At 44.5% G+C, this 26,870-nt stretch overlaps 1 protein-coding gene across 5 annotated transcripts in view; it reads left to right on the plus strand.

Annotated features, from left to right (window-relative positions):
• MBP (myelin basic protein) overlaps positions 1–26,870 on the plus strand; it is a 308,046-nt gene that overhangs the window by 171,841 nt on the left and 109,335 nt on the right. For 3 of the 5 annotated variants that reach the window (XM_077492342.1, XM_077492340.1, XM_077492341.1), the window contains exon 4: positions 26,784–26,819. The exons of the other annotated variants lie outside the window; for them this stretch is intronic. In XM_077492342.1, coding sequence (XP_077348468.1) covers positions 26,784–26,819 — 36 coding nt within the window. The remainder of the gene's footprint in view (positions 1–26,783; positions 26,820–26,870) is intronic. 5 annotated transcript variants of the gene reach the window in all.

Genomic DNA, 26,870 nt, shown 5'->3' on the forward strand with positions numbered 1-26,870 from the left:
TAGTGATCTGTCACTTTTATACATGCATGAACAGAAAGAACTTTGCACTGATCCAGTCCCCTTCTCATGAAGGAAAACATCCCCTTCCTCAACTCCCTAAAAATTGCTTAACATACCTTCCCTGGCATTTGTGATTATTTGTTACTGCAAATCTATTATTGCCTACTTATTCCCCCAGATCATATCTTAAGGGGAGAATGTGTGGAGTGAAAATGCAAAGTACTAGTAGTGACTTTGCTGTTTTGTGTTTTTGGGTCCTCCAAGGCTATGGGGGGATCAGTAGAGCATCCATAGAAGAGTACTTCCTGTGTAACTTCCTGTCTGACCTTTCTCCCTCACCAGTCACGTTCAAGCCTCCATGGCAGATTGGAATCTTGTGATGATGAGAAACGTTTTTTACGTCAGGCTTTCTGTATAAGAAACCACAAAAAGACTGTTCCAACATCAGCGAAAGGTTTGAAAGTGTTCCAGGATCACCAGATTACAGACAGGATGGAATGAGTCAAGTGGTGCAATAAATAGATGTCTGAATGAAAATTTGAACTACTTATCGGGTAGGCTTATTCATAATTTGCCTGGTGTTTACCCGGCTGAAATACAAGCAGATATTAAAGGCACAAATCAAAAACTAAATTACATCATATCAACCTTTTGCAGGGCTCAGATTAGGGGAGGCAGAGGTGGCACAAGGAGTTATGCTGTAGTGCTCATGTTCTAACAAAGGAATATGCTGATAGGAGAGAGCAGTTACAGAGGAATGAGCTCCTTAGTCTTCTGCTTTCTCTTCTCAGGCTGGAAGAGGGACAAGACCTGTAAAACTTACTTACCTATAGGACAGAAGAATCTGGTCTTCTGGCCTGCTAAACAGGGGCTATGCTGTGTAAATTTCAAGACTGGGTGGACAGAAGTACTAATTCCTCGATGTCAAACAGCTTTCATGCTGTTCAGCTGTAATGGTATGCTAGCAACTTTTGCTATAGACGATTTTTACCTATGAGCATCACAAAATGAGGCCTAATAATAGAGGTGTGTGCTGAAAATATGATTGAACCTTCATGAGTATTAATGCCGCAGACACAAAGCCACCTTCACAGTACAGCTCAGTAGTTCAAGTCACACTGTAAGGTGGACCTTTGTTCTGTAATTAACCTTCTCACATTCTTGTTTTATCTCTTTCCAATTATTTCCACACCACTGCAAAGTATTCATTAATAAGGAGACGTGTCTGGTAACATTTACTAAATACTTAATTTAATGTGATAAGCGTCTGTTTTTCATATTTTGTAGGCAGACGATGTTGAAACATTCACAGGTGTTTTATTATGTGCACTGAAGAGAGTAGAGATTATTTCACAAAGCAATTTCATTACTTGCACAGGAAATAGAAAAGGAAAAGGAAGCTGGAGTATTATGTAAAAATCAATAGAGTTACATTAGGCATAAATATGAGTGCAATTGTAGCAGCCTTCACAGCTGTGCTCCAAAACCCATGGGACTAAAAGAATGGGGAATCCTTTTCAGATTCCTTATTCTGCTCTGCAAATATTCAGTATTGCTACTCAAATAAAAAGAGGTAAACTAGAGATAGTGGTAATAAGTGACAAGCACTATAATAACCCCCTTGAGTTTTCTTTTGCGCCGACCCCCCCCCCCCCGGCCATAATTTGATGTTCTGCAACCCCTACTATCCTTTACCTACCCTCCACTGTCCTCAGCCTTTGTTTCTGCTTGTTTATACATTTTGTTTAAATTACATGTTCTATAAAAGTTAAAGCTGAACTGAAGGCAACCCATTAAGTGCAAAGATTAAATATATACAGGTAGTGCCGGGGCAAGGTCATCCAATGCTTAGTGCAGACATGCCAGACTGGGCTCCCTCCCAATGTGCTCACCAAATCATCTTTTGCAGCTATTAACTCACAATCACTGCGCTTGTCTTCGTGTCACTGCATCGTTCTGAGTCCACCAGGCGCGTTTCACATGGACGTGGACCCGTAAGTGCACAGTGATATCATGGACCTTCCTTCTGTGTGTTCTGTCTCTTATGGTCTCCTTGTGCTGATTGTAAAAAAAAAAACACTGGACCAGCCCGAGGCAAAAGGAAGGGTGGGGCACATGTGTGAACTGATATATATATAGTGACAGTGCTGAGCATGCCAATGTTTACATCCAGTTTGTAATTATGCATATGCCATACCTTTGGGATCCTAGAACCTGAAAATTGCTGTAGTAGATACCCCTACTCCAGTGATCTCTGCTACCTTCCAGGTCTTGTGCCTAACAGTTGCCCTTCTGCGTTCTGAACACAAGAGGTCGACCACTCACACAGGCGCCATTCAGATAATGTTTTGCATTTTCTCAATGAATGCAAAGCATTCTGTAATTTGATGAGGTGGAGAGGTGGGGCATGATCTCCATCTAGTCTAATCAGAGAAAGCTTTGCATTCGCTGAGAAAATGCAAAGCATTCACTGAATGGCATCTGTGCTGAGTGGTTTCCCTCCTGTGTTCAAAATGCAACAGAGTGGCTGCTTGACACAAGACCCAGAAACTAGTGGAGACCACTGGAGTAGCAGTATCTACTATAGTGATTTCCAGCTTCTAGTGGGATCCCAGAGGTATGGCATATGTAAAATCACATTGGTCCAAGCTAGACCAATGGACCTACGAAAAAAATGGCATACCTGGAATTCTTAAACCACTTCTTGACTGCCCCGCACAGATATACTGTGGCATGGCAGCCCTCCTGTATGTGAATAGCGTACCTGTACGTGATTTTGTGCATGGGGTCTGAGGCGGGCACACGCATGCCGCCGGTGACCCGCTCCCACTTTGATTGGACACAGTGGGAGCCAGTCAGCGGGTGCCAATCAGCGAGTTCCCAGAGACCGTTTTCAGGAGAGGCAGAACGGTGGTCGGTTGTAAGCAAGGCTGACTGCTTTTCTGTCTTTTTTTTTTAGCACTGTATTGGCTTCACTGGTCCCCAAAAAGTGTCACTTTGTGTCAGATTTGTCCGCAAAATGTTGCATTCCCGCTAAAAAAAAACGCTGATCCCCGCCATTACTAGTAAAAAATAAATAAATATTCCATAATGATACCCCATAGTTTGTATACGCTTTAGGCTTATTGGAGCAGAATACGTATTGGTCTAAATTGATGAAAAAATTCTATTTTTTTACATTTTTTTTTTTTTTACTGCGTTATGTGTAAAGGACATCAATTTTATTTGGGTATAGCATACTAGAAAATGCGTAATTGTCAGTTAAAGCAACGCCGTGCCGTATCCAAAAAACGGCCTAGTCATAAAGTGGTTAATGTGTGTGGTTAGCAGAAGAGACGAATGTCTTGTTTTAAAGGGGTTGTAAACCCTCAAGGTTTTTCACCTTAATGCATTCTATGCATTAAGAACCTAACCCAGGGAATGCGGGTCTCCGTGATGGCACTGGAGAAGAGGAGGAGCCAGGATCTCCACTGAGGGACCCCACAAGAGGAGGATCAGGGCTCTTCTGTGCAAAACCCTTGCACAGAGGAGGCAAGTGTCACATGTTCGTTATTTAAAATGATAAAAAAAACCTTTACAACCCCTTTAACAAAAAAACTGAGTGTTGTATGTGTGATACCCCAACACTGCACACAGTGCAGGATTGGGTATCCCTAGCTTGTTTGCCACTGAGAAGCCCATCACAGCCTGGACACTTGAGTTAGGTTCCCACCAACAGTCATGTGCAAGAAAATTATGCCACACAGCCTGACCTCACTGATACTTTGAGGATATATGCCATGTTATTCGACTGCAAGCAGAGACTCCCCATACAGACATGCTGCTGATATGTGGGGATGGAGAAGCACATCAAGAACAACATTAATAAAAAGGGCTTTTCAGCTTCTTTGCCTGATTGCAATAGGGGACCATGAGAGGGTGTACCATGCAGCGTGACCAGTTATCATGCTAACTGTTGGCAACAGAATCCATAAGTTTCACAGGAATGCTGCTATAACCAGTCATTCACCAGGAAGGCTAAATATATGGTTCCTATGCAGTTATCCACCAGGGAGAACGCCTGGAATTTAAAATACATTGATAAAAATATGGTACAGCAGGCACTTTAAAATGATTCTTCAACTAAATAATAGTTGGAGGATCCTCTGATAAAGTCACTTGATACATAACGCATAAGCGCAGAGTCAGGTGACATTGGCGCCAGGACCGCAAAGTTCAAAAAAGGAAAGAAAATGGTCTGGTGCTCCTAGTGACTCCATCCCCAAATTGAATACAATAAAACAAAATTTAGCCCGTGGGACTTTAAATGAGGTGAGCTCAAAGAGGCCAATGAAGGTAAATGAAGTAAACATGGTTAATAGATTTATTAAAATTGCATATCATTCTTCATATGTAAAATACATATTTTACAAGTGCACGTGGACTGCGAGTGCACATGGTCTATGAGTGCGCGTGGACTGTGAGTGCCGTAGGCTGCAAGTGCGTGATCTGCGAGTGCACATGGACTGCGAGTGCATGTAGTCTGTAAGTGCACATAGTCTGAGAGTGCACGTGGGCGGCAAGTACCTTTGTATGTTCTTGTTGAGTACCTGTGTATTGTATTGTTGAGTATTAGTGTCAGGAAGCTAGTTGTTAGGTAATTTGGACAGGGTTAATCTCCAATCCTCATTAAATTAGTAGGTACGATGCCCGGCAGCTGCAGAGATGCGACTTTTGGTGTGCAAAATATAAGCACATTGTTTCCTTGGAAGCCCAGGTTCTGAATCTAGGGAAGCAACTGTCAGCACTGAGAAGACCCTTGATACTAAAGAAGATCCAGGAACGTACCCGGCAGGGGCCAGCACAGAGGCGGGTGGAGACAACGTGGTGCAGGCACTAGAAACTAGTAGATGGGTGATGGGAAGGATAAAAGGGGAAGTGCCAGGGAGGCCAATCCTGGGCTGGAGCATCCCAATAAGTACGCCCCACTGAGTGACATTGGTGAAACCGGTCAGGGACCAGCACTGCTGGAGCTGAGTGACTCTCCTAGCTGCCGGGGGAAGAACTCCTTCAGTAAGAGTGGGGGGGAGAAGCGAAGGGGAAGGATAGACTGATTCTAGTGGTATCCTTAGAAGGACAGAGAGGGCAATCTGTGACAAAGACCTAAAGTGCCAAACTGTATGCTGTCTACCGGGCTCTCGGGTTCGGTACATCACGGATCTGGTGGACAGATTACTGGGAGGGGGGCTGGGGAAGACCCGGCTGTCACGGTGCACGTTGACACCAATGACAAAGTCAGAGGGATATGGAGTGTCCTAAAGAATGATTTTAGGGACTTAGGAGCTAAATTGAGGAAAAGGACCTCCAAAGATGGCATTCTCAGGAATGCTACCGGTACCTCAAGCCACACCAGAAAGAAAGATTAGGAAAGTAAAAAAGTGTCTGAAAAGCTGGTGTAGTAAGGAGGGGTTTGGGATCCTGAAGAACTGGGTCGATGTATCAGTTGGTCACCAGTTCTATAGAAGGGATGGGCTGCACCTAAATGGGGGGGGGGGGGGGGGATCTGCTGGGAGGGAAGATGGCCAAAAAGTTAGAGGGGTTTAGAGGTGCCGTCTGTATTATAGCCAAAAGACCACTGCAGCGCGGACTTAATTTGTCGGGGGGGGCCTCCCTGGACGTCCTCCCATGCTTGAGCGGCCTGCGTGCCCCCTGCAGGGTGCGCTCTATGATCAGCGAGTCTATGAGACTCGTCTGATCGGAGTAAGGGCCAATCCCGACCCCTTACCATGTGATCAGCTGTCAGCCAATGACAGCTGATCATGTGATGTAAACAGAGCTGGTAATTGGCTATTTTTCCTCTTCATGCTGATAGAGTGAGGAGGAAAAAAAAAGCTGAACACCGGCGGCTGCGAGAGGGACATTGGTCCCGATCGTGGAGGTGTCACCAGCGCCACCTACCAGTGCCACCTATCAGTGCCCTCAGTGCCACCTACCAATTCCCATCAGTGCCACCTATCATTGCCACCAATTAGGGCCCATCAGTGTTTTCTTATCTGTGCCTATCGGTGTCGCCTTATCTGAGCCCATCAGTGCAGCCTCATCAGGAAATATTAATGAAGGAGAAAAATTTGCTGTTTGCAAAATTTTATAACAAGCTATAAACGTTTTTTGTTTTTTTTAAAGACTTCTGTCTTTTTTTGTTTAGCAAAAAATAAAAACCCAAATGGTGATTAAATACCACCAAAAGAAAGCTTAATTTGTGTGAAATAAAAATGTCATTTGAGTACAGTGTAGCATGTCCGCACAATTGTCATTCAAAGTGCGTAAGCGCTGAAAATTGGTCTGGGCAGGAGGGGGGTTTAAGTGCCCAGTAAGCAAGAGGTTAAATAAAGCTGTGCAGATATTTCATGTGTCAGTTAATGTGTATTGTTGGATAGAAAGCCCAGCATAGAAAATTACATTCTACTGTACACTTGTGTTTGTTAAAAGTATCCTGGTAGCAAACAAGATTGCTGTTCTTGCAGTCCTAGCAGAGGCTTAAACAATGAGGCCTTTATATGAGAGTGCTGTACAAGCAGGATCTTTCGAGTACTCTCTCTTTCTTGATTGCATGCCCACCTACATGTAATCATTATAATGCTAGGTCAGAGTCCCAGGCACGAAAGGTTATGTATGTTCATTGCAGTTCATGAACTTCATAATCACTACATTTTCTGCTATGTACAACACTGTATTCTGCTGAAGTGCAAATTTGTTTTCTAAAACACAGATTCCTTAGACATATTCATTTGTGTAGATTTTGTTGATTTCCTATGAGGGGCACAATTGGGTTAATTACTGATTTAACCAGCTTGAGACATTCATCTGAGTAACCAGGTTCACATCTGCATAGCAAATGGATAGTCTGGAAAGGGTGGCTTTAACAGAAAGCATACTTATCAGCAGGCTTATTCAATTTAGAACAGAGAAGAATGTACCAGGTGACATGAAGATTTTTCTGTAAGTTGGAAAATCACACAGGTTTTTTTTTTCCATGCCCAGAAGTATTAAAGGGTAACTCCACTTTCGTGGCGAAAAATAGAAAAATAACGGGAAAATATTATAGCGTATACAATTGCAACACAAGTCATATTGTAATTGAATGTTATTTTAAAATTACCTTCCCTTTTCAATTTGTAGTCATTGTATGGTTCTGAGGATCTAAGGCAATATGGTTACCTGGAGTTTTCTGTACACAGAATGTGTACTGACTACCCCCGGAAGCATAATTTCCTGCTTGTATGATTGGCTCACCAATTTTCCCAGAAATCTACACTGAGATGCAAGTAAAGCCTCATACACACGATCAGACTTTAAACAAACTTTCTGGTGGATTTCTGTACAAAGGGCGTTGGCTGTGAACTTGTTAAGCATACACACAATCAGACTTTTTAAGCCAACTTTCACCTAATCACGTGGGTTTTCTGCTCTTTACTGCCACCTTTGGTCAACTTCTATATTGTTGTCTGATCTTTTGCATTGGCTCTGAACATGCGTGTTTGTAAAGTCCAATGGTCTTCTGTACACACGATCAGACTTTGCTCCATCGGACTTGTGTTGTCGAAAAGGTTGTCTGTTCGCACAGCCAACAAAAGGCTGTCCGATGGAGCATGCACACAGTCAGATGTTGCCTTAAAACAGCTAATTTGCATGTTTGTTGTCAAAAAGTCAGATCGTGTGTACGGGCCTTAAGATTTCTAGCGTCCCAACAACAAAAATGACATTTTTGGTGAGATACTTTCAATAAGAGCACGTCCTAAAGGGATGTAGGCCCAGCAGATTTCCTCATTAGTGCTCTGCAGCTGCCACAGCTGACTGCTAATTATGAAACCACTCCCATTAGACCTACTCGGCACAGAGGAACAAACAGGGATTTCTTGAGAATAACAAAAGGTAGGAATCTGCAGCAAAGTTTGTTATAATCCTTGCAATGTACATAGATCACCCAGGGGGGATTTTTTTCCTCAACAAAACTGCAGTTATGCTTTAATTAAAAACTGTGAAATAATTCTGCTAACCTTAGACAGGACACATTCACTTGTCAACTCTTTTGATGTCAGAGACTGGGAGTATTGGTTGGGGATAGAAGGGATGAAATCAAAATTTGCATATAAGTAACGCACTGTTTAGGAAGCACATTTGTATGACAAAAGTCAGCAGAAGTGATTAGAAATTTCTCCAATGGGGTCACAGGCAAAAATACATTTTCAGTGAAATGGGGAAGAGTTAGAACATCTGATAATGTTTTGTTGCTGTCTGTACAACACTGTTTTCCAGAATTCATTATAGCGACAGCTGTGAATAATTTAAGAACATTCTTAAAGTGGTTATAAACCTCACACATGAAATATGAACAAAGCATATCCCTGTATAGTGTGATGGGAGGGATCTCCAGCTGTTTAACAGCCCTAGCTCATGCCCCCTTTTTTGTGGACTCTGACGAGCTTTAAAATGTTGCACTTTGAACTGTTGTAGAGAAAAAAGGGCTGAAGATAAACAGATACAACTTATGTAGGAGGATTTGTTTCATATCTGTGTATCACCTGAGGCAAGTCACTACACTGGGTATATGTGAGGGTTTACAACCACTTTAACTTGGAGTTAACGCCATTCGTTTTAAGGCACAGCAACACACCAGAAGTCCAAGCTCAAGGCAACTGAACATCCACAGTGTGTATCTGTACCAAGTACAAAAATGCATACATCCTAGAGGCTTTCCTGGCAGGCACACTTCTTATGGGCATGGCCGAATGGCCCGCACACATGAAACGAAAATTGGACGACAGATTGTCTGACTTCTTTTTTTTTTTTTTTTTTTCCATAATATTTTATTGAGAAATCAAAAAAAAAAAAAAAAAAACATGGAACAAGGTTTACAACATCTTAGTTATATAGACAAAAGCAATACAAAGATATCACAGAAGCGATGAGTGGAAATGATCAGCAATATCAGACGTAGGATATTATCTATTACATGTTATTATTAGTCGAACACGTCAAAGGCCTGAGGTGTAATTGTCGATGGTCTAGTAAACTTTTAGGTCCATCTGTTGGATAGAACTGCTTGTGGATAGTCAGCGTGTTCGTTACGAGGATCTGATTGGGCAATTGCTGGATCTGAGAATATTAGCCAACTTTGACTAGGTAGTCGTATCTAGGGGCTAAGCCGTCAAAGTCGGTTACATGACATTGCTTGGGAGCAGGGAGTTTTGTCACATGGGGGAGATAGATGGTGGTGTAAACCCAGAGGGGGAAGAAGTACAGAAGGGGGAAGAGAAGGAGAGAGGGGGAAGAGTAAAGATAGCGATAGAAAGGGAAAAAAAAAAGGGGGGGGGATGATCAGGGGGGGTTGATTGAGGTTGGGGATACCTCACAGTCTCCGCCACCAGTCCCGGGGGATTGAAATAACGTATGTAGAGGAGTCTAGTCTAAAGATACTTGGATGTTCTTGAGGATAATTTGACAAGGGTCCTCCCTCTGTCTCCCCTTGTTTAGGTGAGGGAGGCCACTTGTCTCGTGATTTGCTGCGAATACTTTCTAGATAAGGTGAGGAAATCATTGGGGGTCGTCATCATTTTGGGATGTGCTGTTGGAAGTGGTTTGGCTTGTCAGTAGTTTGTATTGATCAGTAGTACGGAAATGGGTCCAACAGGCCCATGTGCGGGAGAATTTAGTTGGACAGTCCTTGGCTATGCAGGTTAATTCCTCCATTTCCGCAATTTTCCCCACACGTTTGAGCCATTCAGGGATGGTTGGGGTATGCGTTGTCCCCCAATGCAGCGGGATACATAATTTGGCTGCGTTTAATAGTGGAGGAATCAGTGTTTTACGATAGTGGTGTGTCGGTATATCTGAATGGTGCAAAAGAAGTTGTGCTGGGGTGTGTTCTAGAGTGTATGAGGAAATTGTGGACGTCAGTTCTCTTACTTGAGTCCAGAATGGTTGGATAAGAGTACAGGACCACCAGATGTGTTCTAAAGTACCTGTAGTTCTGGCACATCTCCAGCATATCTCCGAGACGGCAGGGTTATATTTGTTGAGAATTGCTGGGGTTCTGTACCAGCGCATTAATAGTTTATAGTTGTTTTCTTGAATTGAGACATTTAGGGATCCTTTATGTGTTATCTGAGAAATACGTTCCCATTGCGCTTCTGTCATGTCTATGTGCAGGTCCCTTTCCCAGCTTAGACAGGCTTTGTTCGATTTCATGAGACTATCAGAGGAGAGTATGTGATATATATTGGAAATCATATGTTGCTGGGGTGAAGATTGGGAACATAGCTGCTCGAATGGTGTTAGTACTCGAGAGACAGAGGCTACGCGATTAGTACTCTTAAGAAAATGTCTGATCTGGAAATATGTCCAAAGTGGAAAGGCATTAATGTCTATGATTGGCAGGGAAGAACGTTCTAAGAATGAACCTGCACGGAAAAACTGGTGGGCTAGCACCTCTGTGTGTTGCCAGGTTTCTGTAAGGAAGTTGGCAGTCATGCCAGGTGGGAACGCTGGATTAAATTTTACCGGTGTAAGGGGCCCGGGGTTGGAAGAAATATGTAGCTTTCGGCACGTTTCCCTGAAACAGCGAAGCGTTGGGGCAATTAGGGGGTGTTCCATTAGGTGCTTTGGAATGTGTTCAAGTTCGATCCAAGGAAGGGATCGCAGGGGTAGGGGGGAGAATGTATGCTCCAGAGTCACCCAATCTTTGTAGGGGCCATGTACTGACCAGTCAATAATTCTGGAAAGGTGGCATGCCCAGTAATATTTCTTTAAGTCTGGCAGACCGATGCCTCCCTTCGTTTTAGGTTTTGTCAGTTGCTCGTACGCTATCCTAGGTCTCTTCTGTCTCCACAGGAACCTAGTTGTCATTCTTTGGTAGAGTTGAAAGAAGGTTGGGGGAAGTTTGACGGGTATGGTTTGTAGGATATATAAAATACGGGGGAGGATATTCCTCTTTAGGATTGCTGCCCTTCCAAACCAGGAAAAATGGGGATTGTTCCATTTAGTGAGATCGTCAGTAATGGTTTTGAGGATGGGTTGAACATTTTTTGAGAAGATATCTGAGAGGCCTGCCGTTAGATATATTCCAAGATATTTAATGTGGTCATGTTTCCATTGAAAGGGGAAGTTGTTTTTGCATTGAGTCACCATTTCTTGTGGGAGGGAGATATTCAGGGCCTGGGATTTTGCATAATTAATCTTGAAATTGGAAATAGTAAGGAAGTGATTCAAATCTTTTAGTAGATTTGGGATTGAAATGTGTGGTTCCTGCAGGAATAGCAATATGTCATCGGCGAACGCAGCCATCTTATAGCTACGGTCGCCGACGAGAAAGCCTTTTATACTGTTGTTGTCTCTGAGACATTGAAGGAAGGGTTCGAGGGTAAGGATAAAGAGAATTGGGGATAGCGGGCATCCTTGTCTTGTCCCATTAGTGATGGAGAAGGCGTTCGACAGGTGGCCGTTCACACGCACTCTAGCGGTTGGGGTTGTATAAAGGGACATAATGGCGTTAAACATACGATCTTGTAGCCCGATATGCCTAAGGACCGCGCTCAGGTAGTCCCACGCCAGCCTGTCGAACGCCTTCTCTGCATCCAGCGACAGAAAGAACCTCTCTTGTTTGCGAGTTGTAATCCAATGGTGAATATTCAGGGCTTTTATAGTGTTATCCCTGGCCTCTCTTCCAGGTATAAAGCCTACTTGGTCTGTTCCTATCAGGGACGGCAGAAAGATTAACAGACGGGAAGCTAAAATTTTGGCGTATATCTTTATGTCGACATTTAATAGGGATATTGGCCTATAATTAGTCACTACTGTAGGGTCTTTTTCTTCTTTTGGGATCACTGTAATGTGGGCTTCTAGCAACCTGTGAAAGGGGAGAGTGGATGATGTTAAGGAGATAAAGGTCTTAAGCATATGGGGGGCTAGTACGTCTGTAAAGGTTTTGAAATATGCAGCTGTAAGCCCGTCGGGGCCTGGACTTTTACCATTTTTAAGCTGTTTAATTGCCACTTTAAGTTCTTCTTCCGAAATAGGGTTTTCTAACTGGGTGGCATCCTCTCTATCTATTCGTTTGGTGCAAAATTTGTCGAGGAAAGATTGGATTGAAGAGGTCCGACTCACAGGTACATCATGGTTTGTGTTGTGTTTAGGGAGATTATATAAGTTGGTGTAGTAGGTTTCAAATTGTGCCGCTATATCGACCGGGGAGACATGCGCTTTCCCTTGGGAATCTTTGATGGTGTGGATATGTGTGCGCGCTTTCCTGGTTTGGAGGGCTTTGGCCAGGTATTTACTACACTTATTGCCAAATTCATAGTAGAGCTTCTGGTGTAGGGTAAATTTACGTTGCGTTTTACGGTTTAGTTCTTCCCGCAGCAATTTCCTGTGGGTGGTAAGTTCTTGATAAGTTTGTTGCGCTCGTGAGAGTTTATGTGCAAGTTCGAGTTGTTTGATTTTGTCAAGGATGTGCGTAATTGTCTGTTGGTGAGCTTTCTGACGGGCTGCTTTAAGGGCAATGAGTTTCCCACGGATAGTGCATTTATGGGCTTCCCATTGAGTGATTGGGGTTGTGTCAGGTGTGTCATTTTCACGAAAAAATGCCTGTATGCAGCTACGGACGTCGTTAGCAACCTCTTCTGAGGTGAGCAGTGAAGAGTCTAGTCGCCAAATGTTTTTGGGAACGGGTTTGTCAGGAAATGTCAAGGTCATTGTGATTGGATGGTGATCCGAGAGTAACATTGGTTCAATGGTGGCAGAGGATAGGAAGGGAATGTCTTTCTGGGATAGGAACAAGTAGTCTATTCTAGAATATTTATTATGAGGGGCAGAAAAGAAGGTAAAATCTCTGTCGTCAGGGTGAAGGGTACGCCATGTATCATGTAGGAGAAGATCTTGTATTTGTATCCTAATTTGCCGAATGGCTTTATATGGCAGTGAGGCTGAACCTGAGGATGTATCTAGAATGGGGAAGAGGGCTACATTGAAGTCCCCTCCCAGGATGGTTAAACCAGAATTGAATTCTGCGAGTAGTTTTGAGATCGATCTGAAAAAGGAAACCTGTGCTGTATTGGGGCTGTATATGTTAGCCAAAGTTACGGGTCGTCCTTGGAGTCGGCCCTTTAGAAATACGTATCTGCCTTCTGGGTCCAGGAGGGAATCTACGAGTTGCCAATCAAGGTTTTTCGAGAGCAAAATTGAGACCCCTTTGGTTTTTGCAAGTGGGTTGGTCGCATGATACACCGTTGGAAACATATGATTTGTAAGTCTGGGGATTTTGTTTGTGCGAAAATGCGTTTCTTGTAGAAATACTACATTTGCCTTTAGTTTATACATCATGTCAAGCACTTGACTACGTTTTACGGGTATGTTGAGGCCCTTTGCATTCAGTGAAATTATCTTAAGTGTGGAGAGTTTTTGGGTTGTGCGTATGCGTGTCATAGTGCGTTGTCGTGTAACTTGAGAATGCACAGGGAGTTGTGGGATGTCGGGTAGATACCTCTTCACGAATAAACTGAAGGGATCCGGGAAGAGGTAAGGTCTTAAGTAGTTTTTTGTCCTGAAAGGGGTGTGGTGGTGGCGGAGGCTGTGAGTCGGAGAGGGAGAGGAGAGGGAGGGGAAGAAGAGAAGGGAGCGGGGAAAAGAAAAAGAAAAAAAGAGAAAAAAAAAAAAACCCCGGGAAGGGGGGGGGGGGGCCTAAGGGAGAAAAAGCGAGAGGGGGAGGAGGGGGAAAAAGAAGGGGGAAGAAGAGAGAGTCTGTGAGGGAGGGGAATAAGCCTAGGTCTTAGACGACCACAAGGTAATCAGTAGTCCGGATTCAGGGAGGTACACTTAACCTACCCTGAGGGTAAAATAGTATCCGGTAAAGTGTGACAGGAACACCAAAGTTCCCGTCTGGTGAGGAAGTGGAGGATGTCGGAGCGGAACGGTCACGATTCAATGTCTTCCGTCCGCCGAGGTTCATTCTGTTGATTGTAAAAGGGGAGCCCTTGTTACAGGTGTCTGAAGTAGTAGCTATAGGGCCAAACTCAGGGAGGCCAACCAAACGGTATGTGCTTAGGGTCATTGAGCAAATGTATTTTGAATGTACATAAACAGTTCCAGAATGCAAGACATCATATACTATTAGAATAACCATCACAAGAATACAAATTTCTCTTTACCCAAAAAAAACTTTGCTTACATCTCCAATAAGGGGGAGATGTAAGGAGTCTCTAATAACAGAACAGATCAACCTTATATATAACATGTTATGTCAACGTATAATAAGATAACTTTGGTCAAGGCTGTATCAGAGGGCCCACTTCCCCATACTTGAGTTTAGCTGGGCAACCATTAAGTTGCAGTCAGCTTTGGCCAGGGTCCAGTCTGAGTATGATTGGGTTGGAATGTGGATGACAGGAACCCCAAAGGTGTATTTATCGTTCCAGAAGGCGCAAGGCGAAATAGACTAGAGATTTCTGGAGGCGGGGGTGATTAGGCCCAGACGGTGTGTGTGCCTGAATTGGGAATTTTTGACTGAGTGTTTGAGGTAAAAGCTGATATGTGAGACGGAACCCTCTGGTACAGACCAATCTTGAAAGATTTGTGTATCCCCCTTCTCTCACGGGACCTCCAGAGGAGGTATGTAAAGCAGTGTCATGGTTCTATGCGATGATGGAGTAGGTCTCCATGCAACCCCATCCCCCACCCCCAGAAAAAAAAAAAAAAAAACCCTGTCCATGAGAGAGTTACAGTTATTGAACCGTAGTTAAGGGTAGTTCCTGGAGTGGAGAGGCTACAAAGGTTCATATATGGAAGCACTTGATGAGGATGGGTATGGGTGGGAAGGGGGCACAGGGAAGGAAAGGGGCGAGTAGAGGAAGCGCGGGGAAGGGTGAGGACCGGTGGAGGGGGCGGCCCTGGGGAGGGCAAGGGGAGGTATTTGGTGCTATAGTTCCGTTCCTGAGATCAGATATACATCGTTCAGAGCTAACCAGTCTCACAGCACAGACTGAGGCATTTTGTTGGGGGGTCCATGGCTATTCTTAGGCCGCGTACACACGGGCGGACTGTCTGCCCAACTTAGTCCGCTGAACAGTGTTTCAGCGGACAATCCGCTCGTGTGTGGGCTTCAGCTGACTTTTTCAGCGGACAGTCTGACGAACAAAGTCTTACGGAATTTCCGTAAGACAGTCCGTTCAAACTTGGTTTTGTCCGTCCAAACTTGGTTTCAGCGGACAGTCCGCTCGTGTGTAGGCAAGTTGGACGGACTAAGTATGGCGCATGCTCAGAAAGGGTTTACACGGCCGAAGGTTGCATTGCAGTGTATAGGACGTCATTTTTCTAGTCCCGTCGTACGTGCTGTACACGTCATCACGCACGCTTTCAGCGGACTGTCTGCTCATCGTGTGTGGTCAAGTCCGTTCATGCTAATTTTGAACGGACTGTCTGTCGGATTGTCTGCCGAACTTAGTTGGGCAGACAATCCGCCCGTGTGTACGCGGCCTTAGGGGGACATCTTTCTCCTTGGAGACCGTTTGGTTGGCCTCGAAAGGATTTACCAAGCAAGAGGGTTCTCTAACGTGGGTATCAAACGTACATTGTAGCCATTTGTTAAAAGTAAAGTAACCTAGGGGTATAGTAGATGTCAATCAGGGGTCTGATGTAGGCAGTCACTGGGGAGGAAATGAAAAGGAGTACTTAGCTATATCCGTACGTGGCAAGGTCCCATCTTCTTGGGTGTCATCGACGGGAGTCGCAGAAAGGCTCTTATCATGATGAGGTGCATTCGGTTCGCAAGTGCACAGAAGAGTAGACGAGAGGCCTCTCAATCAGATCTGTCATGACGGGCTCTTCTATGAGCTGGGGAGGCCGTTGGGCTGTTGGGTACCACATTCCGGGAGTCTGAAATGTTGGATTCTCTCGGCGGAGTGGTTCTGCGGCGTCCGATGTGAAAATCATCACGTACTGGGATGGCATCAGTGGAAGTTGATCTTCTCACACGTGGCGGACGAAGGGTGTTATACCAATCTGGGATGTCGACGCGTGGGAGATTCAGTGTCTCACAGAAGGCGGGCAGGTCTTCTGGCACGCGTAGATTTGCTGTACGGCCTTGAAAGGAAGCAGAGAGGCAGAAGGGGAACTTCCATCGATATTGGATCCCTTTGGTGCGTAGGAGATCAAGGAGAGGGCGTAGGTCCCTTATATTTTGAAGGGTGATCGGCGAGAGGTCTTGGAACAGTTTAATGTCCGCTCCTTGGTAGGTTAGGGAGCGACGGTCTCTGGCCCTGTGAAGGATTTCCTCCTTTAATTTGAAGTTGATCAGACAGCATATGACGTCTCTAGGCGGATCAGTGTCTCTGCCTCTGGGTCTTAGAGCTCTATGTAAGCATTCAAAGTCAATGGGTGTTTCAGGGGGTCTATCCAGAAGATCGTTAAATATGGCGATAGTGGCTTTTGCGATTTGCACGTTTTCAACGGATTCAGGGATTCCTCTTAGCCGAATATTGTGGCGGCGGCCACGATTATCCAAATCCTCCATTTGCCTTTGGATATCCCTGATCTGTGTAGTTTGGGAGTGGGATGATGTCTGTAAATGCTGGATGGCATTAGCATGGATGGTTGTTGTTTCTTCCAGATCATCCATCCACACAGCCATCGCCTGGACATCTCTCCTGAGATCAGTGATAGCAGAGGCAAGAGTGGCTTTAATGTCCTATGCGACAGATCTCAGGTCTTGCATGGAGAGGGGCTGAGGGGCACTTGCTTCTGCAGCCATAGGCTGGGGCTGGGCAGTGTTCCTGCCTGAGGGGCTGAGGCTGGAGGAACGTGCGGCGTGGGAGTAGGCCCGATCCGAAGCCGGGGCCTCGCGTGACTTCTTTTGCTTAATAGTCACAAGTACAAATTGAATAGGTTACTAAACTGACAAAAATTCTCGTATGACAGAAAAAAAAATTTGAAGTGATGTCATCTGTTGTAATGTATTTGTAGTGTATTTTCGGACAACAACTGTATAGACTATGCGAAAATCGTCCGATCTGGTATTGCACGAGGAAAATTTTCAGGCTTGTCCGATCGAATATGATCACATGCATTTTCGTCCTTAATTCGTTTGTTGCCAAGATGGAGGCATGCATGGGTGCAAAGGTGGTAAAAAACAGCCCCTGTCCCCCACCCTTCCATCCTCCAGGAAGAGCTATGACACAGACTCGGGTCCTGGTGAGGCTGGTGACTCCTGCTCTGTCGTTTCAGATGACGCTGACCAGGACCACAACTGTATAGACTATGTGAAAATCGTCCGATCTGGTATTTTCAGGCTTGTCCGATCGAATATGATCACATGCATTTTTGTCCTCAATTCGTTCGTTACCAAGATGGAGGCGGTGCATGGGTGCAAAGGTGGTAAAAAACGGCCCCTGCCCCCCACCCCTCCATCCTCCAGGAAGAGCTATGACACAGACTCGGGTCCTGGTGAGGCTGGTGACTCCTGCTTTGTCGTTTCAGATGACGCTGACCAGGACCGATCTGACAGTGAGGATGAGTCCCCGTCTGGGTCAGTTTGCGACAAACCGCTTGTTGGAGCACTTATCACAGCTGTGCGTGATACCCTGAAGATTCAGGAGCTAGCAGATCCCTCTGCTGATGTAGCGGCCCATTTTGGGTCCTGCAAGCCAGCCCGTTCACCTAAGGTGTTCCCGTATCTGACTTATTTTGATAAGTTCATTTACAAGGAATGGGGTCGACCGCAATGGACCTTTTTGGTCCCCAAATACATGGCGGTGCATTTACCCCTTTGAGGAGAGCCTTCTCAAAAAGTGGTCGGCTCTTCCGGTCGTGGACCCCCCAGTATCCAGGTTAAACAAAGTAACCACAAAGTAACCAGGAAGCCGGTAGAGGGGTCTCCTGCCTTTAAGGACCCATGGACAGGAAGGCAGAGGCAGTGGCTCGTTCCTTGTTTTTGGCTGTGGGGTTAACCATGCGACCAGTACTGGCATCTGCACTTGTGTTTCAGACATTGAGTGGGCAAAACTTTTGCACCATGAATTGGGAGAGCAACAGGCTTCTCCTGTCTGCGTGGAACTAGCAGACCAACTAGTGCAAGGCCTGAAGTACATTTGTTAAGCAGCCCTGGATACTCTTCCTCTGTTATCCATGGCTTTAGTGTCAGCAGTGGTGCTGAGGTTCCTGATTTGGCTAAAATGCTGGCCAGGCATCCAAAAAAGCTTTGACGGATCTTCCCTTCCTTGGCGACAGGCTCTTTGGAGCCTCATTGGATGACATTATTAAAAATGCCAAAGGTGGTAAGAGTACACTACTCCTACAGGCCAGGAAGGCCAAGGAGCCACGCCGTAGGCAAGGGCCCTCATTCTCCGCTCACAAACGGCTTTTTCGTCCACCTGGGGCTTCGACCAAGCGTCCCCGGCCTGTCAGGACGACCTCTGAAGGACCAAAGCGTCTCTGGAACTGCAAGCCTAACAAGCCTATGAGCAAAAGCGCTACCGTACCGCATGAAGGTTTTCCCCCCACCTGCAACATGGGTGGGGGGTCGCCTTTAGGAGTTTTTAGCCCGGTGGGCCCCTCGGCTGTCCTACCAATGGGTCTGCAATCTGATTTCCTCCAGCTACAAGATAGAGTTCCTCTCTTAGCCACAAAACAGATTCTTCCCCTCCAGCATACCCGTACTCCCGGCTCCCCGGGAGGCCCTTTTGGGGGCGGTAAGGGACCTGCTGAGTCGCGGGGTGATAGTACCTGTTCTGAAATCAGAACATTTCCAGGGGTTCTACTCAAACCTGTTTGTAGTCCCCAAAAAGGAAGGGGTACATCCAATCTTGGACCTGAAAACCCTCAATTACTTTGTAAAAGTACAGAGGTTCAGAATGGAATCCGTTCGCTCAGTAGTCGCTGCACTCCATCAAGGGGACTCCCTGGCGTCCTTAGACATCCAGGATGCGTACCTACACATACCCCTATGACTTCGGCATTAGAGGTTTCTGCGATTTGCAGTTGGGGAAGCCCACTACCAGTTTGTGGCTCTCCCTTTTGGTTTGGCTGTGTCCGCAGCCGGCACATCCTATGGAGGTGGCCCTTCACTCCCTGTACGTGGTATGGGGCTCTGAGGGTGTATTTGTCTGCTACGGCTCCCTTTCGGAAGTCAGACTCCTTGTTTGTTTCAGTGGCTGGTCCGAAAAAAGGCATGGCGGTCTTGTCGGCCACCATTTCCAGGTGGATCAGACAGATTGTAGTACAGGCCTACGCCTTGAAGAGGCAGGTGCCCCCCCTTTCTGGCCATGGCCCACTCCGCAGGGGCAATCGGAACATCTTGGGCCTTCCGACATCAAGCGTCTGTCGTTCAAGTGTGTACGTCTGTCGCTCAAGCAGCAACTCTGTTCACACTTTTACAAAATTCTACAAGGTAGATGTCAGTGCGTCGGCTGATGCCTGTTTTGGCCGCAAAGTGTTGGCTGTGTAATTCCAATTGCACATTCATTTTTTTTGTGTTTTTTTTTTTTTTTTTTTTTGCTAAAAACGTAGTACTTTTAAGTAAATGCACTGTTGTATTTGTTACCGCAGTTCTGGTATGGTTTTAAGGTAGTGCCTCTCTGTTGAGGGATTACAGAGAAAAGGATTTTACGGTGAGTACAAAAAAAATCCTATTTTTTATTACGAATTCTCAGATCGTGTGTACAGGCCATAACTGTCTATTAGAGCTTCAGTCATCAGTTCCATATATATATATATATATATATATATATATATATATATATATATATATGTATATATATATATATATATATATATATATATATATATATATATACAGTGGTGTGAAAAAGTGTTTGCCCCCTTCCTCATTTCCTGTTCCTTTGCATGTTTGTCACACTTAAGTGTTTCGGAACATCAGACCAATTTAAACAATAGTCAAGGACAACACAAGTAAACACAAAATGCAATTTGTAAATGAAGGTGTTTATTATTAAAGGTGAAAAAAAATCCAAACCATCATGGCCCTGTGTGAAAAAGTGATTGCCCCCCTTGTTAAAACATACTATAGCTGTGGTTGTCCACACCTGAGTTCAATTTCTCTAGCCACACCCAGGCCTGATTATTGCCACACCTGTTCACAATCAAGGCATCACTTAAATAGGAGCTGCTTGACACAGTAAGGTCCACCAGAAGATCCTTAAAAGCTACACATCATGCCGAGACCCAAAGAAATTCAGGAACAATTGAGAAAGAAAGTAATTGAGATCTATCAGTCTGGAAAGGGTTATAAAGTCATTTCCAAAGCTTTGGGAATCCAGCGAACCACAGTGAGAGCCATTATCCACAAATGGCGAAGACATGGAACAGTGGTGAACCTTCCCAGGAGTGGCCGCCCAAAATTACCCCAAGAGCGCGGCAACGACTCATCCAAGAGATCACAAAAGACCCCACAACAACGTCCAAGGAACTGCAGGCCTCACTTGCCTCAGTTAAGGTCAGCGTTCATGCCTCCACCATCAGGAAAAGACTGAGCAAAAATGGCCTGCATGGCAGAGTTCCAAGGAGAAAACCACTGCTGAGCAAAAAGAACATCAAAGCTCGTCTCAATTTCTTCACAACACATCTTGATGATCCCCAAGACTTTTGGGACAACATTCTGTGGACCGATGAGACAAAAGTGGAACTCTTTGGAAGGTGTGTGTCCAAGTATATCTGGCGTAGAAGGAACACTGCATTTCATAAAAAGAACATTATACCAACAGTAAAATATGGTGGTGGTAGTGTGATGGTCTGGGGCTGTTTTGCTGCTTCAGGACCTGGAAGACTTGCCGTGATAAAAGGAACTATGAATTCTGCTGTCTACCAAGAGATCCTGAAGGAGAATGTCCGACCATCTGTTCGTGTACTCAAGCTGAAACGAACTTGGGTTCTGCAGCAGGACAATGATCCTAAACACACCAGCAAGTCCACCACCGAATGGCTGAAGAAAAACAAAATGAAGACTTTGGAGTGGCCTAGCCAAAGTCCTGACCTGAATCCCATTGAGATGTTGTGGTATGACCTTAAAAAGGCCGTTCATGCTCGAAAACCCTCTAATGTAACTGAATTAGGACAATTCTGCAAAGATGAGTGGGCCAAAATTCCTCCAGGACGCTGTAAAAGCCTCATTGCACGTTATCGCAAACGCTTGGTTGCAGTTGTTGCTGCTAAGGGTGGCCCAACCAGTTATTAGGTTTAGGGGGCAATCACTTTTTCACACAGGGCCATGATGGTTTGGATTTTTTTTCACCTTTAATAATAAACACCTTCATTTACAAATTGCATTTTGTGTTTACTTGTGTTGTCCTTGACTATTGTTTAAATTGGTTTGATGTTCCGAAACACTTAAGTGTGACAAACATGCAAAGGAACAGGAAATGAGGAAGGGGGCAAACACTTTTTCACACCACTGTATATATATATAATATTTTATTTGAACATCTAAAGCAAACCACGAACATCTGAAGCAAACCACAAAGTAGAAAAAAAAACGTTTTTTGTTTTAATAGAAATAAAAGAAAATATTTCCTCTTTATCACCCTTAGAAACCTGGTTTCCTTACTTAATCCTAATTACCTATTTCCTCTCCCTGCTCTCCTTTCACCTACTGCTTATGAGAAAAAAAATCTTTTGTCTGTTTTAATTAGTAAATTGTTTTGGCATGATTTATACCAAAATTATAAATAAAGAGGGTATTGCTAATTTAACCACTTGCAGACCGGACCATTTTGCTGGTCAAAGACCAGACCACTTTTTGCGATTCGGCACTGGGCCGCTTTAACTGACAATTGCGCGGTCGTGCGACGTGGCTCCCAAACAAAATTGACGTCCTTTTTTTCCCACAAAATGGTGGTATTTGATCACCCCTGCGGTTTTTATTTTTTGCGCTATAAACAAAAATAGAGTGACAATTTTGAAAAACGCATTATTTTTTACTTTTTGTTATAATAAATATCCCCCAAAAATATATAAAAAAACATTTTTTTTCCCTCAGTTTAGGCCGATACGTATTCTTCTACATATTTTTGGTAAAAGAAATCGCAATAAGCGATTATTGATTGGTTTACGCAAAAGTTATAGCGTTTACAAAATAGGGATAGTTTTATAGCATTTTTATTAATAATTTTTTATTATTTTTTTTTTACTAGTAATGGCGGCGATCAGCGATTTTTTTTATTGTGACTGCGACATTGTGGGGGACCCATCGGACATTTTTGACACATTTTTGGGACCATTGTCATTTATACAATAATCATTGCTATATAAATGCAGTGATTCCTGTGTAAATGACACTGGCAGTGAAGGGGTTAACCAGTGGGTGGCAGTGTAGGGGTTAAGTGTTCCTAGGGGTGTGTTACTAACTGTGGGGGGGTTGGGCTTTCATTTAGTGAACGCTGATCTCTGCTCCAATCACATGGAGCAGAGATCAGCGGCGCTAGTTGCTAGGCAGAATGGAAAAATGCTGTTTACACGGCATTTCCTCCATTTGGCCGCTCCGTGAGACGATCGCGGGGATGCCCGCGGCGATCGAGTCCCCGGGTCCCGCGACCGGACTCACGGGGTCCCGACCAGCGCGGGAGCGCGCCGTCGGCGGCGCGCTCCCGATGGCAGGGCGGCATTGAATATTGGACGTACCTGTACGCCAATATGCTTGCCCGTGCCATTCTGTCGACGTACATCGTCGTGCGCTGGTCGGGAAGTGGTTAAAACAAAAACTGAGAAAGTTCCCAGCTCAACTTACCGACCAGCCTGCAACCAACAGAATTGTCGTGTCTAACAGTTTGCGTTAAAAACAGGGGTTTCATTTGCACACATTTGAAAATACATGCGTAAGCTGCAGAGCCACTTCATGGCACTTCAGTATTATCTGCACTCCTAACTCTAAATATTTTTTAGAGCCTCCGCAGTGGAAGCACGTGAATTATAATGGATAGATAGAGGCCTGGTGACCCTCCTTAAAGGCACAGGGGCACACTGGATACCCAGCATATAGCACAATAGCGGCAAAGGTGTCCTGTGTGTCCCCTCACCAGTATTCCAACAGTATATACAGATGGCCACTGCCCCCACCTATAACTGGCTTTTGCAGCAAGGAGCACATGAAAGAGTGATGCAAGTCAAACAAAACCAGAGAAAATTTCTAGCTCAACTTATATGCTGGGTGTCCGGTGGACTTCTTCCAGCAATGCCGTTGGTGTGTGACATTTCCTTGTTTGTATGGTTCAATATAGTCTAAGTTTAATTTTCGTACAACCGGACACGTATGCATACAGTCCTTGTACCCACAAAATAACTTCTTGAAGTAGAATTCTGTACATCCAAAGCAGAGGGACCCCCCCGTGCCCGACAGCTTCTCTGTGTAGTACAGCATGTCTCTGGTCTGTTCCTTCCCCTGGAATCTATTAGTCTTGTTGGACTTTCCCCCCAGGTCCTTTGGCTTCTCTGCACCTCGCGGGGTCCGCTGCTGCTGAGGTAGTTGGGCGCCATCTTGGAGCTCCCTGGCCATTGTGGCTTCTTCCCTGTCATTACGGGTCATCATTGGCTTGGAGGATCAGGTAGCAGGGTCAGTGCAATACATGATAGTGAGCAAGGGAAGGATCGATGAAAGATTCACAGTGGGAGCTCCATGAAGTATGTCCTTTCACATACCGCTTCAGGCCATGCCCCCAAGTAGAATTCTGGAATAACTTGTTTTCCTTTCTCTGTGCCTATACCACTTTATTTTGAGGGAGGAAAAATAGTACGTACCTAACAAGTCCATATTGTATGCTTAAAATATTTACTAATATACCTAAATTGGGATTAAAAATGGAATCAACATGTTTCTCTAAGTTACGTGGCTTGATTAGGGTAAAATGCACCTAAGCTGTTTTCTCCAGAGTGAGATTAATTTTTCTTTTACAAAAAAAAAAACACCCAGCCATGAAGACACAGGGGTTGATTTAATAAATCCTCTAAAGTGCAAAATCTGGTGCAGCTGTGCATAGAAACCAATCAGCTTTCAGGTTACATTGTCAAAGCTTAACTGAACCTGAAGTTATAAGCTAATTAGTTACCATGCACAGCTACACTGGATTTTGCACTCTTCAGTTTTAGTAAATCAACCACACAGTGAGCAGAATTTATTCCATATTCCTACCTTGCATCCACATGATTTTGTTTAAGGGTAATTTGCTGCTTTCTTTGACAGATTGTAGACCCCTTTCATACAGAGCCGCCCTGGGAGTTGGCGTAAAGCGGCACTATTTTTAGAACCGCTTTACCAGCATTTTAGCAGTGCTATTTGGCCGCTAGCGGGGCGAATTTAATCCCCCCGCTAGCGGCCGAAAAGAGGTTAAATCTGCCCGCAAAACGCCACTGCAGTGGCGCTTTGCCGGTGGTATCACGGCGCTGCCCCATTGTTTTCAATGGGCAGGAGCGATGGAGGAGCAGTGTATTCACTGCTCCTCCACCACTGCAAAGAAGCTGCTGGCAGGACTTTTTGTGACGCCCTGCCAACGCAGCGCCTCAGTGTGAAAGCACTCTGGCTTTCACATTGGGTTCGCAGCTGAGGCTTTTTTCAGGCGCTTTACAGGTGCTATTTTTAGCGCCGTAGTGCCTGAAAAACGCCTCAATGTTAAAGGGGTCTAAGGGAAAGGTCAGGCCCCTTTCTAGAAGATTCATGGAGGTGTGGCCAGGTAATTAATTTTATACACTCAGACTAGTGGACTTACAGAGGTTTTCTTAGTAGATCCTGCCTGCCCTGATCATGTTTTTTTTTTTTATGTATTGTGTTGTCTTAAAATTAGAGATGTAATTGTTTCTAAGTTTTCCGGAAGAATGGGATTCATGCTTTGCTTTGACTAATGAACAAAAAAAATTAAGATGTTAAAGCTATGTCATAACTCTTTTTTATATGTGTGAAATTTGAGGAGCTGAATTTTAACCTAACTGCACATTGGTACCTTTCGCTGTCACATATGACATCTATCTCCATAGCTTATTCACCAAAGTGTTGCAGAGAATGACACAGAAAGAAGCACTGCACATGCACATATGTGGTGGTTCTGCCCAGTTATTCAAGTATATTGGTCTAAAGTAGCAAAGTAATATATACAGTATCTCACAAAAGTGAGTATACCCCTCACATTTTTGTAAATATTTTATTCTATATTTTCATGTGACAACACTGAAGAAATCACACTTTACTGCAATGTAAAGTAGTGAGTGTACAGCTTGTACAACAGTGTAAATTTGCTGTCCCCTCAAAATATCTCAACAAACAGCCATTAATCTCTAAACTGTTGGCAACAAAAGTGAGTACACCGCTAAGTGAAAATGTCCAAATTGGGCCCAAAGTGTCAATATTTTGTGTGGCCACCATTATTTTTCAGCAATGCCTTAACCCTCTTGTGCATGGAGTTCACCAGAGCTTCACAGGTTTCCACTGGAAACAAACCTTCTGTTTGAGGATGCCCCACAGATGCTCAATAGGGTTTAGGTCTGGAGACATGCTTGGCCAGTCCATCACCTCTACCCTCAGCTTCTTTAGCAAAGCAGTGATTGTCTTGGAGGTGTGTTCGGGTCGTTATCATGTTGGAATACTGCCCTGCGGCCCAGTCTACGGAGGGAGGAGATCATACTCTGCTTCAGTATGTCACAGTACATGTTGGCATTCATGGTTCCCTCAATGAACTGTAGCTCCCCAGTGCTGGCAGCACTCATGCAGCCCCAGACCATGACACTCCCACCACCATGCTTGACTGTAGGCAAGACACACTTGTCTTTGTACTCCTAACCTGGTTGTTGCCACACTTAACACCATCTGAACCAAATAAGTTATCTTGGTCTCATTAGACCACAGGACATGGTTCCAGTAATCCTTGTGCTTAGTCTGCTTGCCTTCAGCAAACTGTTTGCAGGCATTCTTGTGCATCATCTTTAGAAGATGAGTCCTTCTGGGATGACAGCCATCCAGACCAAATTTAATGCAGTGTATGGTCTGAGCACTGACAGGCTGACTCCTCACCCCTTCGACCTCTGCAGCATTGCTGGCAGCACTCATGTCTATTTCCCAAAGACAACCTCTGGATATGACTCTGATTATGTGCACTCAACTCCTTTGGTCGACTATGACAAGCCTGTTCTGAGTAGAACCCATCCTGTTAAACCGCTGTATGGTGTTGGACACCGTGCTGCAGCTCAGTTTCAGGGCCTTGGCAAGCTTCTTATAGCCTTAGCCATCTTTATGTAGAGCAACAATTCTTTTTTTCAGATCCTTAATCCTTAGAGAGTTCTTTGCCATGAGGTGCCATTTTGAACTTCCAGCGACTAGTATGAGAGAGTGAGAGCGAGAACACCAAATTTAACACACCTGCTCCCACCTGAGACACTGTAATACTAATGAGTCACATGACACAGGGGAGGAAAAATTGTAATTGGGCCCAATTTGAACATTTTCATTTAGGGGTGTACTCACTTTTGTTGCCAGCGATTTAAACATTAATGGCTGTGTGTTGAGTTATTTTGAGGGGACAGCAAATTTACACTGTTATACAAGCTGTACACTCACTACTTTACATTGTAGCAAAGTGTAATTTTTTCAGTGTTGTGACATGAAAAGATATGATACAATCTTTACAAAAATGTGAGGTGTGTACTCACTTTTGTGAGATACTATAAGATTTCTGGTGGGGTCATTGCTCTGGACCCAGGATCTATTTATTTCATGGCTCTAGTTTTTATTATAAGGATTACCAAAATAATTTTTGCTTATTTACTAGATTCAGCAAAGAACAATGACAAAGTCAGAGCTCAAGGTAATCAATACGTCTCCTTTTCTCTCACTTTTTATTTTTATTTTCTTTGTT

Source organism: Lithobates pipiens, unplaced genomic scaffold, assembly GCF_037356315.1.
Source record: "Lithobates pipiens isolate NorthernLeopardFrog02 unplaced genomic scaffold, aLitPip1_a1.2 Scaffold_19, whole genome shotgun sequence".
Taxonomy (NCBI): Eukaryota; Metazoa; Chordata; class Amphibia; order Anura; family Ranidae; genus Lithobates; species Lithobates pipiens.